Here is a 14,369-nt window from a genome sequence, read left to right on the forward strand (position 1 = left end):
GTAAAGCATAGTGCCAACACATGGGATACAGCGCTCACTCAATATCACAATTAGCCTCTGTCTAATCATCATTCTCACTGCCCAGGTGGCTGCTGGTGAGACAGTGGAAGCCAATCTCGGACCTTTATGCCCTGAGCTGAATGACAGCTCGGAAATCTCCATGTGGACGATGTCCATGACTCCTGTGGTGGTGTCCCTCGTGGCGGTGTAGGGGCAGGCACCCCTCCTAAGGCTGGGTAGTTGGCAGGCAAAGGCCGCAGTGTTTCAAAGTATGGGAATATATTGAGAGCACCCATGTCTCCAGGGCTTCCAGAACAATGGCTAATCAGGGCCATGGTGGCAGCTCATCATCCCCTTCCAAGTCAATCATTTTATGCACTTCCAAGACCAGCTCTTAGCCCAGTTCCTGTCCCACAGAGGGGGCTTTTTTGGGGGCATCCCTGTTTAGCAATCTGTACCCTAAATTAGCATTTAAAGTTATTTTCGCAGTTCTTGCAATTTGCTGGGGTGGAAGGGACCCATCAAAAATAATGCCCTTAATCTGCACATGCCCTTGACAGCAATCCCAGTTCCAGGACTTTATCCTACAGATGTACTCACCCATATGCACAGAGGATAGTCACAGCAAGAGATCAGAAACAATCTAAATACCTACCAGTAGGAGATGGGTATAATGGCGTATACACATAATGGAATGTCAACCATCCAACATTTATATGAATAATTGAAAATATCTACTGAACGTGTATTATATGCCAGCGATTGTTCTAAGTGCCTAGGATACATTAGTGAGCAAAACAAAGATTTCCTGCCCCCATGGAGCTTACATTCTGGTTGATGTGCCACATGCTATTAAAAGACCGCGGCAGGTCCATAAGTAAGGATGCTGGCCCAGCTTCCATCTCCGAGCTATACTGTTAAATGAAAAAAGCCAGGTACAGAGTGTATATGTGCCACCATGCGTGTACAATGTAACTTTGTGTTTGCATAGAATTTTTCTAGAAGGATTCAGGAGAAACAAACAGTGATGGCCCCTGGGAAGGAGCATGGAGGGACTAGGGGTCAGCTTTGGGAGGGAAGAGTTACTTTTCACTGTTTATAAAGTTTGAATGTTTATCCTGTGCTTGCCTTACCAAAAAATGCAAAATAAAATACTAAAACAAAAGGGCTTTTACTCTGCCAAGTGCCTGCCTTCAGACTATTTAGTCGTCTAGACCAGAGTTTCTCAACCTTGGCACTATTGACATTTGGGGCTGGATAATTCTTTGTTGTTGGGGGGAGCTGACTTGTCCACTGTAGGATGTTTAGCAGCATCCCTGGCCTCTACCCACCCGTTGCCAATAGCACCCTTCCCATAGTTGTGATAACCAAAAAAATGCCTCCAGACATTGCAAAATTCCGTGGAGGCAAAATCACCCCTGGTTGAGAACCACTGCTCTAGAAAACTGTGAAATGGGGGAGTGGGAATCACTGTCTCCATTAGACAGATAAGAAAGTTGAGGCCCAAAGAGGTTTTATAGTATTTAAAAAAATTATATACCTCACTTTTTCATTGTTATCTATTCATTTATGATTTTAAATATACAGTGCTCTACTGTACTTGCATCTTTTTAAGCAATCTATTAATATATAAGTGGATATATAGAAGCAGAATGAATTTAGTTTCTTATTTAGTTTGATCAGTTTCTGGAGTGTTTTAGCTAAGTTAAATCTTACTGGAGATGTTGGGCTACGTAGCATAACAATCATTTAAAAAATAAACAAAATACTTCTAACAAGATTTGGCAGGGGGAAACTCTAATCGGTTACTTGACATTCTGGTTAATTACATGTTGAAATATCAAATCTCTTGCTTTGTTCAAAATGTACACTTTACCTCCCAAATTTGGAGCTGGCTGGCCTTATTTTTCCGGTTGGATTGTTATTTGTGTCATGAGGGCAGGACTAAACCTCGCATTCTTTTGTATCCTGTCGTGTCCAGTATGGCTCCCGAGGAGGCTTAAAATGAAGGCAGCCCAGCAGGGTGTGAACAGAGTAAAGGCCAGGACCTGGGACGCAAATGGAAACAGGTGAGGACTGTTGTCAGCTGATGCGTTTGAAAACACAAACTTCTAGGCTGCCTTTCAGAAAATCCTCTAATCTGTGTTTGGCCCTGGCGGCTCACCAAAGGATCGAGGACAGCAGGTTGTGGTGCTGGCCGGGGAGGACTGTGTGTCCCCTCCCCAGATCCTCTCCATCTCTGGGGCTTACTGTGCTGGGGGCTGGGATCACAAAACAAAGAAGACATGGCCTGAGAGTCTCACAGTGTGGTGGGGTGGACAGACACATAAACAGACAACAGCAGTGCAGTGTGATTCGTGCCATGATGGGGGTGGCAAAGGGTGCTCTGGGGACCCTGAGAAGGGAGTGGGGGAAGACTTGCTGGGAGAGGTAACATATAAGCTGAGCCTGAAAGGACAGGTCTCAGATGCACCAAGTGTGTGCCCATCTCTTCCCTTTTACCTTCACATGCCTGGTAAATGTCACCTCTTCAGGAAGGCCCTCCTTGACTGACCCCTTGGAAAGTAGACCCTCTAGCCTCCCAGTTTTATTTTCTTCATAGCCCCTCTCAGCAGCTGGTCTTGTTTATACCTGTCTACTAGCTTGTGGCCTGTGGCTCTCCTCCAGAGTGAGAGTTCCAGAGACCGTGATCCTCTCATTCACTGCTGTGGCCCCCGTGAATACCCAACACCTGTGGGGTGAAGAGGAGGTTTGCCAGGCAGACGAGGGTAGAGTTGAGGAGTGGGGAGGGGGAGGGCACCTCTAGAATGCATTGGGCAGGTCAAGGTGACAAGGACTGAAAAGGGTCCTATGGCTCTGGCACCAGGGTGGAAGATGGTGGAGGGGGTGAGTCTGAGGTGCAGATGGGAGGAGGAGAAATCTAGATAACGCCCTGGAGAAGTTACACTGAGAAAGGGAGCAGAGATGTGCGGTGGGAACTAGAGGGACCACTTGTTCATGGATGGGTATAATCACGATCTTTAATAGGAGGGAGACCAGAATGTTTTTAGACTAAGCGTCAGGAACCAATGGAGACCAAGGAAAGAAGGGAACCCCTAGAGCAAGGTCCTAGGTGAGGAGGACGAGGAGAGGGGAGGGGAGCACAAAGGCCTGGTGGAAGCCTTTGTCTCTGACCGCTGGAAGGTGCCTGGTCCATTGCGTTCAGAGGGAGGGGAAATGCATGGGTGCCAGTTACAGATGCTTGGTGCACAGGATGGGGGTGTGGGGGACAGGATGTGGTGGTCTGAACTGTCCCTGTCACTGGCAGCAAGGCCAACTGCTGTTAGGGGCAGGGGAGAAATGGAAAGTGGTTGGGTAGGGGCCGGGGGTCGAGCAGTGAGTATGGCTAGGGAGGGAAGTAGGTGAAGCCAGGAGGGGCAGGTAGGTGGGGGGAAGAGGCAGGTGACAAGAGGCGAGTAAGGAAAATACATAGTGTGATTGTGAACGTTCAGGGAGGGTGGGAAAGACATCAGGGTGTGGTGTGAGAGTGGGGCGTCTGATCTTCAGATTTCAGAGTGGGCAGTTGGGGATGATGTAGCCCAGGCTGTGGCGGTGAGGGCTGGTGGCTAAAGTGCAGGGAAGGGTCATTAGAGATGAGGAGGTCAAGGAACTCTGTAGCCACATGCCACATGGGTCCCCCAGGAGGGCAGCAGGGCTTGGGGTGAAGGAGCCAGAGGGAGCTTCCAGGAATGAGGGAAAGTGCATGTGAGATTGAACAGGGAGGAGGTATGTGGGCAGCAGAAGGCAGGGGGGTGGCTACACAAAGGCTGGCCAGGGGAAGAAAGCGGGCCACCACTGTCCTGAGGAACAAGAGGTCGACCAGGTTTAGTGAAGCAGGAGGTGGAGGGTGGGAGTGCTCCTTGACAGGGGCGGGGGCTCCTGGGAGCATCGGGGGAGGGAGCAGGAAGCCAGGATCAGGGCTGCGGCCACGGAAGGACAGATGGCCTGTGTTTGCAGCGGAGGATGTGAGGCTGGGGTTGGCTGGCCTCCAAGCTCCCAGGGGGCCCCTGCTGAGAGTCTGTGGGCTCCAGCCCGTGGGCCGAATGCTTTGCTTCCCTCCAGGCAAACACACTTGGAAAGGAGTCTGGACATGAGGAATTGAGAGACCCCGCCCCTCGTGGGAAACAGCTGCCCACTTGGGAAGAGTCTGGGCCTCTCTCTCCACCTGGCTTTCGAGACCCTGGAACCTCGGGAGGCCTCCGTGTCCCTTTTCCTCAGAAGGGCAGGCCTGCCTAGCCCAGGGAGCACACCGAAGGGCGCCTCCTCGAGCACAGTTTAGGGACAAGGCAGAAATTCCAGAAATTCCAGATTCTTTGGGGGGCCTTGGGGAGCTCAGGTCGGGAGGGGCCTGCTCGGCTCCACCGCCAGAGGGCGCCCTCGGCCCGGTGGGCGGCCAAGCGGCCGTCTGGGGGCGCTACCAGCTCCCTGCCCCAGCTCCGCCCTAGAGCGGTGGGCCGCCGGCACCGGCCCCGAGTGGCCCGCGAGGGCGGGGCCAGGGCGGGGCGAGGCCGAGCCGGAGCTGGAGGGCGGGCCGGGGGCGGGGGAAGGAGCCCGAGGGGCGGGGCGGGGGCCGGCGACTTCTCTCCCTCCCTCCCTTTCTTTCTTTCTCTCTTTCTCACTCTCCGGTCTTTTCTTTGCCTCCGCTGCCGGCCAAGGGGGCGGGCTCTGCAGCCTTTGTTGCCAGCGGACTGAGCGTAGCCGCCCGCCGGGCCGGAGTCCGGGCCCGGGACGCCGGGAGCTGCACGCGGGTCGGGCATGTCCTGAGCCGGACCCGGGACCGGGCAGCGAGCGGACGAGACGAATAGTGTGCGCGCGGGATCGCCCGGCGGCCGCCCGGCACCGGCCATGCCCGGCGGCCCGAATCCCCGCAGCCCCGCGCTGCTGCTGCGCCCACTCCTCCTGTTCCTCTGCGCTCTGGCGCCCGGCGCCCACGGATCTGTACCAGGTGGGTGGTCGCCCCGCCCCGGCCGGCCGGCCGGCCCTGCCACCCCTCCCCGCTTCCCCAGCCTCGGTTTAGCCCCTTCTCACCTCTGCAAGACCCTGTGCCCGCCAGGTTCTGCCTGGAGCTGTCGCGCCCCCTGGTGTTAGTGACAGGGGTGGGGTTGGGGCCGCGAAACCGCGCCTCCAGGGAGCCTTCCCTGGCCCGCGACTCCGTTACCCACCTTGCCTGTAGCCGGAAAGAGCCTCTTACACGCCCTTCGGGCTCCAGTTTCCCCACCTCGGGTACCGCAGAGCGCGTCTGACTCTCCCGGGGATCTCTCGTCGGAGGAACTGGACGGAGCGTGGCTTCACGCGATGGATTCAGCTTCTCGCCCTCCTCAGTGCGCCTCGTCTGGAAAGCAGGCTGGCCAGGGTGCTGCGGACGAGGGCTCGGGGTCGCAGGTCTACGCGGTCCTCCGCCGCGCTCCCGCCCCGGCCCCTACCCACCGCCTCTAGGTGCCTACCGGCCCTCGGCGGCTCCCCGGGCCGGGTCTCCCGCGGTCCTTGCGCTTCCTGCCTCCCCCTCCCCCAAGTGTGAAGGCGCCTGGAGTGGAGCGGGGAGAAGGAGCTTCTTTCCCCAGCCCTGGGCTTGGCTCTCCCCGCCCCGGCCGGCTGGCCTCCGACGAGCCTCTGGCCCGTGTCCAGAATCTTGCTCCGCCGCCGTCCGCCGCCGACCGCCGGGCCGCGGAGCTCCTGGAGCGTCCGGAGTAGACGGCCTGGGAATTTAGGAACAGAGGGTGTAGAGGACCCCTGGCCTGCCCCCCAGGGAGCGGGTCGAGTAGTGGGGAGAGCCGTTCTGGCGAGGCAGACGGGAAGGTTTTGTAGGAGAGGAGGGGCCTGAGCTTGGAGGGACTGGAAGGATGGATGAACTTTGGATGGGCTGGAAGGGTACGTGTTGGGGGTGGGGGTGCATCCCGGCCGGGCTTGGTGGAGGGAGGTGGCTAGATTAGGCCTGCGTGCTGGGCCTGGGGGAGACCTGCCTCCCCAGCAGAGGGATTGTGGTTGGGAGGCTAGAAAAGCATATGGGCCGGAACGTAGGGGACATTTAAACCAGATCTTGGGGGTTGGGGGAGCCGTCGAGGGGAGCAGCTGATGAAGGCAGTGTTTTAGGGAGGAGGCTCCCTATCTAGCAGCAATGTGTAGGGGATAGAGCAAACATCTAATGAGAAATACCGTGTGCCAGCCTCCCTAGTTCTTATTTCTCATCAGCTCCACAACAACTCTGCAAGGTGTGTGATGGAAAGTCCTTTTATAAATGAGGAAAGAGGTTCAGAGAGGAGAGTGACCTGCTGGTTTGGACTCCTGGGCTACTTGGGTAAAGCCTGTGTTTTCCTTCTGTCCAGAGCTGGGGACCCATGAGGAAGAACCAGGTGATGGGGATTAGGGAGCAGGAAAGTGGTTACCCCAAGGAACTGCCCCCGAGCCTGAACTTGGGTCCAGGCCCCCTGGCAGCTGTGGGAGAAACGTGGGGTGGGGGAGTCCCCTGTGGTCAGGGTCCCCTTTACTTCTACTGCAGACCAGACACATGTATGAGCTTGCCCATTTTGTTAAATGGGGATAATGGTATCTACCTCCAAGGGTTTTTGTGAGAATTAAGTGAGATGCTAAATGTGATTGTTTTGCACAGAGCAGAGAGCCTACCACATGGTGGCCGTGATTTTTATTAATCTGCCAGGCAGACCCAGTAAGATCAGGGAGTCCTTGGTGTGTCCTGTAACTTGAACCTGCCATTTAGGGTGGGGCGAGGCAGGCACCCCTCCTATCTAATCTGGGTCCCCCTTCAAGGTGAGTGTCTGTCTCTAGGACTCCCATTGATACGTAGCATGGGGCTCTCCCCAGTCTGCTCCTGATCAGGATCCCTGATCCTGAGGCTGCTGAGCTTTGTCATTTTCTTTGGACTTGCCTGGGATGTAGACCGGGGCCGCTGCCCACTGAATGCTACCTTCTTTCAGGCCAGAGAACTTATCTTGGGCTCACTTTTAGGAAAATGTGACAAACCAAGGACTTGTTAGGATTGCTGGGACTGGAGCAGGGGCCATCAAAACACTGTATCACACATGTGATCTCTATGTGTGTGTGCACACATGTACTTGCAGGCAAGTGAGGACAGACTCAAGGAGGAGGGTGTGTGTGTCACACACACACACACACACACACACACACACACACACACACCCTGGTTATTTTTTCTCTTTGGCATGAAGTGTGGGTCGTTTGAAGGGCTGGATTGTAACTCAGGTACTCGATAAGGAGGTGAGGGTAAACACCATGTTGGCATTTCTTTGGGAAAAGCTCCAAAGTGACGGTTCTGTCACCTAGGGGTGATATTCAAAGTATTCAACACCCATTGTGGCAGGAACTCTGTCCAATCACACGCTGGCAGGACAGTCTCAGCCATAAACCACTAGTAGTCCCTGCTCCCATCCTGCTGTAGATTTAGCTCTGTTGGCTCAGCTCTGATGCACCCACAAACCAGAGACTGGAACCTGCAATTACCCTTTGCTGGCACTGGGTGGTGGTAGGTTCAGCCATCACTGTCGCTACCAGGGGTCAGCTGTCGGAGACGTTGAAAGAGTTGTTTATTTTTTAACTCACTCTGTCCTCGTTTAAAAATATTTTAATGGCAAAACAATACAAATTGACTATTGAAAATGAATGCAGAACAAAACAAGAAGATGAAAATTATTGCAGTAAAAGTGGTAACATCCTGTAAGTATTTTTAAATTTTTGATTAAAAAATATTTTATTACACCATTAGGCAAAGAGATAAAACAGGTTTCTCAGGAAATAGCTAAGTATACCTTAGAACTTCTCTTGCTAATTTTCAGTCATAACTTAGTTCACATTCGCTATATGTTATCTACTGTTCTAAGCGCTTACGTATTAACTCATTGAATTCTTACACAACCTAAGGTATGATTATTATCATACCCATTTTACAGATGGAAGGGCCGAGACTGTGCGGCTGAGTAATTTACCCATGGCCTCACAGCTGTAGGTGGCAGAGCTGCAAATTCAAACCCAGGCACTCTGTCTCTAGAGCACATTAATTCTAATGCCTTTCACCTGCAGCATATTTCTACTTAGCCCCATTACATTTTTGAACTTAAGAGGATGCTTCTGTATAAATCACTTGAATTTCTGTCTTGCAATAATTTCCCAAGGTCTGGAGCAGGGATTGTCAACAGGACCGCATGACCCCGAGGTCATGGATCCCTCCCCAGGGACACTGTTGAGCTCTTGGAGCCATTTCTCCCCAGTGGTTCCAATTCCCCAGCCACATACATACTACCCTCTCCCACCCACACACGTTTGAGGACACTGCTGTTGCCTAGAAGTATGCCATGTAGCTTTCGTTTTTCTGGCATACTGAGCACTTCATGGCTGGTTAGCGTCAGCACTCCCAGACCTTCAGCTTGTCTTTAGCAGCGTTGCCTGTGATGGTTCATGCCCTGGGAACTGCTGTTAATACTCATTTAAAACAAAGCCTTGGAGTGTGGCTGTTGTCTTATTCTCCGTCTATTTGCCCTGTGACCCTCCTTAAGTTTTCTGACCTGGATTCTCTGAGCAGTTGAGGAAACTGAGGCTCAGCAAGCTTAAGTGACTGTCTAGGCCACACAACTATTAAGTGGCCAAGTTGGCACCTGAACCTGGGTCTTCCTATGTTTAAAGCCCATACTTTTGACAGTGCATTATTTTGTCACTCCATTGTCTCTCATTTCACAAAACACACACCTGGGCCAAGCTTCTTACTGCTTGTTCCCCTCACCCCTGGCTTTTTCCTACTTCTCTGGGGGTCTACCACATGGTGTCCACCACCAAGATGCCCTCCCCATCTTCACGCTTAAATACGTACCTGTATGTCAAGGGACATTTCACATGTGCCCCTTTAACGAAGATTTTCTTCATCCCCGTCCATCTGTGGGGTATCCCCTCCCCTCTCTTGGACCTTCTCAGCACTGTGCCAGGGGTAAGGATCACGAGTGCCCTGCACCCATTTCTCTATTCTGAGGGATGGACCAGGCAGGTAACATAACAAGGCTGGTGGGAAGACATTTTTCTCGAAACATGGGGCTTCTTGTTTTCCCATTTTTGTTAGAGATTCAGTTCTTTACTGAATGAAAGACAAGTGTGAAGCTGAGGGCAAAGCTATATTTAGCTACATTGTTGAGAGCACCATAGGGAGTGGTAGAGACTGAGGCAGATGGGGGAGCACAGGCCCTCTCTAAAGGGCCACTTTTGACAAGTGTGAATTTAGGCCTGACAGGGATGGATGATAAGACTTTAAGCTGAAAATGGAGATTTTTATACAAAATTATGTGATTTTTTTAAACACTAGCAACTGATTAAATACCTTCCAACATTTTTGCCAGCCCAACAAACCACGCCACCCCCCCAAGTCAATACACTGACAAACAAAAAACAAGTCTGCCGGCTGTGGTTGTGGAGTTGCCATCCCAAATGCCCTTATTAGGATGTCAGAGCAAGAAGTCTCCTTCAATTATCCAGCCCAGTGGCTTTCAAATGCCAGCCCTGAAATGGTTACAACAGAATCCCCAGAAGGTTTAGAAAAATACAGAAAAAAATACAGATTCTGGGGCCTCAGAGCCCTGGACCTATGGAATCGGAATCTCTGGGCTGGGTCCTGCACAGCTGCAGTTTTTCAGAGCTCTCCAGGTACTGCCGATGTTCAGCCAGGTTCACTTCCAGTGAGGAATTTCCTAACTTCCTTGATGATCACAGTCTCCTGAGGCTCTTGGTAAAAACACAGCTTCCAATGGACTTGAGGACACGGGGAGGGGGAAGGGGAAGCTGGGACGAAGTGAGAGAGTGGCATGGACTTATATACACTACCAAATGTAAAATAGATAGCTAGTGGGAAGCAGCTGCATAGCACAGGGAGATCAGCTCGGTGCTTTGTGACCACCTAGAGGGGTGGGATAGGGAGGGTGGGAGGGAGACGCAAGAGGGAGGAGATATGGGGATATATGTATACGTATAGCTGATTCGCTTTATTATACAGCAGAAACTAACACACCATTGTAAAGCAATTATACTCCAATAAAGATGTTAAAAAAATTTTTTTAACAAACCCCAGAGCTTCCCAGTCCTGTTTCCTGGAGATGCTGATTCAGTGGATCTGGGGCAGGGCCTGGGAATTTGCTTTTAACAAATTCTCATCTGAGATGTCTGGAAAATCCTTGCACTGGTGCCTTCCTGAAACTCAGAGACAGGGAAAATTTGTCCAGAGCCACACGGCAAGTCACCCCAGCCCACCCTGCCTCGCTCGGAGCATACTCTTAGAGGACCATGCCCTGATGGCTGGCCTGCTGGGGCAGTTGTGGGCCGCGGGGGATGTCCTCAGCAGGGGGGCACACCGCTGGCGTGTGCAGGGCGCTTTACACGTGGTTTGACAGGAGACAGATTGGAGGGCAGTTTGGGTTTCTGCGGCCTGGCCTGGATGGAGCTTCAGGCTGGGCTTGGCTTCCCTTCCAGCCCCAGCAGTGACCACACAGAGAGCCCTGTGGGACAGCTGCAGGGCACTCAGGCATTCTTGTGGCCTCGAGGGGTTATTGTCACGAGCAGCCAGGATCCCAGGAGCTGAGCATAAAGCCAGTTGATCTGGGCAGGACCTGAAGCTGGGAGACATTTCACATGGGCCAGTTTCCTACCTGTACCTCAGATCCTGGGAACTGCAGAGAAGGAAAAGGGGGAACAAGAGCACCAGCCCTGGGGTTCCCGCCCACCCCCAGCAGTGCTGCTCTTATGTGTGTATGTGTCCACATGAGATTTCTTTTGAAGACTAGGTCTGGTGGCCAAAATAGTTTGAAAAACTTGATCTGGTCCAACTCCTTACGTTGGCGAAGGGGAAACTGAGGCCCAGCAAGGGACGGACTGCTGAATGTAGAACGATGTTACTGAGAGATTGAAGCCATTTGGGAGACTTTATTACTCTCGCTGTGTGGGTTTAAGCCAGTCTCTGCACTTCTCTGAATGTCTCTTTGCATTCTCCAGAAACAATCTGGGGACTCTACTGCAGGTGTCCTAACCTGGATCTGCAGCCATAGAGACCTGGGTAGAATTCAGAGGATCCATGACCTTGGATGGGAATATATTACATCTTTAATTTTTGTAACCTTGAAGTGAAATGTAGCATTTCCTTCAATTATAAATATTAGCAACAAATCACAATAGTGTTGGCAGTATCTGTGATTTTGCTACCAATAGGAAAAGCAAAATATTTTATCTCAATACAGTTGCAGGTATCTTGAAATAAGGTTGACATTTATCACTACTTCTAAATCACCATAGTTGTTAAATTTGCCATTAGATCTTGTTTAGTGCATTACTAAAGGAGCACATAATTTCACATCTACTTTTTAAATTATTTTGACAACTGTATTTCAATATAATCAATTTCTTGGTATATTTAATCTTACACATTTAAAAACATTTTTCTGAGAAAGAGTCCATGGCAAAAAAAGGTTAAGAATGAAGGCTTACTGGGAAATCCAAGCAGACAGAATGACTAGGAGAGGATTCTGCAAATGGCAAGGGCCTGAGCAGAAGTCTGCAGAAGTTTTGCAGCCCTGGAACATTTTCATTCAAACTCTTAAATGTGAAAGAAATAAACTAGAGCTGCTCTGCTGAAGTGGTAGTGATGAGGGGCTAGGGAGCCCTACCTGGGTGGTCCTTCTTTGACTCCCCATCTCAGGAGACCTGGAGATGTGTGCAGAACCCTCAGGCACTTAAAAAAAAATCCATTAGGCTAATAGTCATACTAATCATACTTGCCATCATGTTCAGTCAGTGGGCCAGGCTATATGTGGAGCAGTTCAGTTCATTTAATCCTCAGCTCCCAAAGTGTAAGTAATTATCCCCATTCTACAGATTGTACACAAACATTTACTGAGAAACTACTAGTTTCCAGATAACTCTGGCACTTAAACACTTCAGCAAAGACTATGAAGATTCTTGCCCTCCTAGAGTTCACACTGGGAGGAGATGGAGAAAGAAAAATAGGAAAAAGAACGAAGATGTTAAGTGATACAGTATGTCAGAAGTGCTATGGGGAAAAATAAAGCAGGGAAGGGGGAATAGGGAGAGCCAGGGAGTTGCAATTTTAAAATAAAGTGAGGAGAGCTTTGAAGAAGGACTTGAAAAGAAGTGAGGGGTTTAGTCAGATGGAACACTGAGGTTCGCGTGTTCCCGGTGGAGGGAATAGCAAAGCGAAATCCTGAGGCAGGAGCATGTCTGACTGAGGAACAGCAAGGAGGCCAGTGGCCGAGTGGAGGGAACTCGGGAAGTGTAGCAGAGATGAGATTGGAGCGGTAACCTTGCCTAAAGCCTCACAGGCCATCGCCATAACTCTGTCTCCTGCTGTGTGTGAGCTGGAAGCCACTGCAGGGTTTGGAGCAGAGGAGGGCCATGATCTGACTGATTTGGAACGAATCCCTGTGACTGCTACGCTGAAAGAAGACTAGGGGAGAGGGATGCCACACGGGCAATCGCGGAAGCAGGGAAACCTGTTAAGAGGTTATCCCAATAACCTAGATGGAGCCATCTAGGCACGGAGAGGTGAAATAGCACAGGTGGTGGGTGTTTGAGTCCCGGCGCTCAGACTTCAGCCGCCCTCTCGGCCGTTCGCCACTCCGGTCCGGCTCTTCTCTCTGCAGAGCACACCGCCGAGGGCCGGGCAGCGTTGGACATCGTGCACCCGGTGCGCGTGGACGCGGGGGGCTCCTTCCTGTCCTACGAGCTGTGGCCGCGCGCGCTGCGTAAGAGGGACGTGTCCGCGCGCCCCGCCGCGCCCGCCTTCTACGAGCTGCAGTACCGGGGCCGGGAGCTGCGCTTCAACCTGACAGCCAATTCGCACCTGCTGGCGCCCGGCTTCGTGAGCGAGACTCGGCGGCGCGGCGGCCTGGGCCGCGCGCACATCCGGGTCCACGCCCCCGCCTGCCACCTGCTCGGCGAGGTGCAGGACCCTGAGCTCGAGGGCGGCCTGGCAGCCATCAGCGCCTGCGACGGCCTGGTGAGTGTGCGCAGGGTGCGCTGGCGGGACGCAGGGCTGCCCCCGGCCTGGCCACGGACCTGCTGCTAAGTTCGGCCTGTTGGATTTTCCTCTCCCAGCCTCAGTATTCACACCTGTAAAATGGGGTGGACAACGCAGGCCTCTTTGTTCTCTAGCAGTTCTCAAACTTTAATGCGAGCCAGAGTCACCCAGGCCTTGTTAAAAACCCAGTGTACCTTGGGGGGAGGGGAGCGGGTAGCAAAATCTGAATTTCTGGCAATTTCTCAGATAGTGTTGAAGCTGCAGGTCCAGACACCCCACTTTGAGAACCACTGTTTGTGGTGTGTGTAGACTAACTTAGAAAGCAGCTGAATCCCTCTTCTTCGGGGGATCAGTTATGACTTTGTTTCCCTCCGCGGCCCCCACCCTTTAGGCTGCTATTCTCCAGGACAGGCTTCCTCACCTTTACCTTGCCTCAGGGGGTGATGAGAGCAGGCCTCAACCTCCAGGTTTTTCTGGGTTGAGGTGATGCTGGCTACTGCCTGCAGCCCTAATTGCCTCCCGTTGCTTGAGTGCCCAGTTAGAGCAGCTCCACTCTACGCAGGATAGGGCCCCTTTCTGCTCCCAGCTCCCAAGCGTGGGGTGTGGGAGGAGTTGGAGGGTTGCACATTCTCAGCCATCCACTGTTGGTGGGGGGGAGCCTCAGCTCAGATTGCTCAGGAAAAGCCATGGGCTGTGGCAGGGCAGGGCCTAATACAGCCCACCTCACAGACTCTAGGGTATCTGGGCCTTTGAGAGCCCATATGCCTGGGAAAGTCTCTCATTTACCCAGTCTGTGCCCCTCCCTTTCCATATAATTGATTAATCTTGTTGAGCCTGAGCGACAGGTGCATCATTCCCATTTTACAAATGAGGAAGCAGGCTTAGAGAACTTGCCCAAGGTCACCCAGGTATCCAGTGGTGGAGTCTGCATTCAACCCAGGCCTCCAGCCCCTAGAGCTGATGATGTACTGTCCAGCGCTCCAGGTTCTCTGGCCCTGAGTGACGCAACTGGCCGACTTGGAGCCAGTGAGGGAGGTCCAAGGGAGGTAAAACCTTCTTCCGTGTTGGAGTCCTGAGCTTCCCCAGGAGGTGGTGGGCTGCTCAAAGATACTTACCAAGGCCCCTCCTTCCTCTGGCCTCTCTGAATACCAGCGGACATGACCAAGACATCCCTGCCAGCTTTCCTTCCCTGGCAGACCCTGGGACCAGGGACAAGGATGTCCTCGTGGCAGTGGGCATCTCTGTGGACATCTCGTTAGATTCGGAAGCAGACCCATTTCTTTCTTTCTTTCTTTCT

General features: G+C 52.4%; 1 protein-coding gene across 1 annotated transcript in view; it reads left to right on the top strand.

Moving 5' to 3' along the window:
- The first annotated feature begins 4,557 nt into the window (after positions 1–4,557).
- The window catches only part of ADAMTS7 (ADAM metallopeptidase with thrombospondin type 1 motif 7), a 57,336-nt gene continuing 47,524 nt past the window's right edge, over positions 4,558–14,369 (top strand). The window contains exons 1-2 of the mRNA XM_089906930.1: positions 4,558–4,984; positions 12,696–13,051. Of these exons, the coding sequence (XP_089763056.1) occupies positions 4,885–4,984; positions 12,696–13,051 (456 nt within the window). The 5' untranslated portion in view covers positions 4,558–4,884. The remainder of the gene's footprint in view (positions 4,985–12,695; positions 13,052–14,369) is intronic.

Source organism: Delphinapterus leucas, chromosome 2 (assembly GCF_059928025.1).
Source record: "Delphinapterus leucas isolate spDelLeu-1000000601 "Yukka" chromosome 2, BTC_Dleu_Yukka2, whole genome shotgun sequence".
Taxonomy (NCBI): domain Eukaryota; kingdom Metazoa; phylum Chordata; class Mammalia; order Artiodactyla; family Monodontidae; genus Delphinapterus; species Delphinapterus leucas.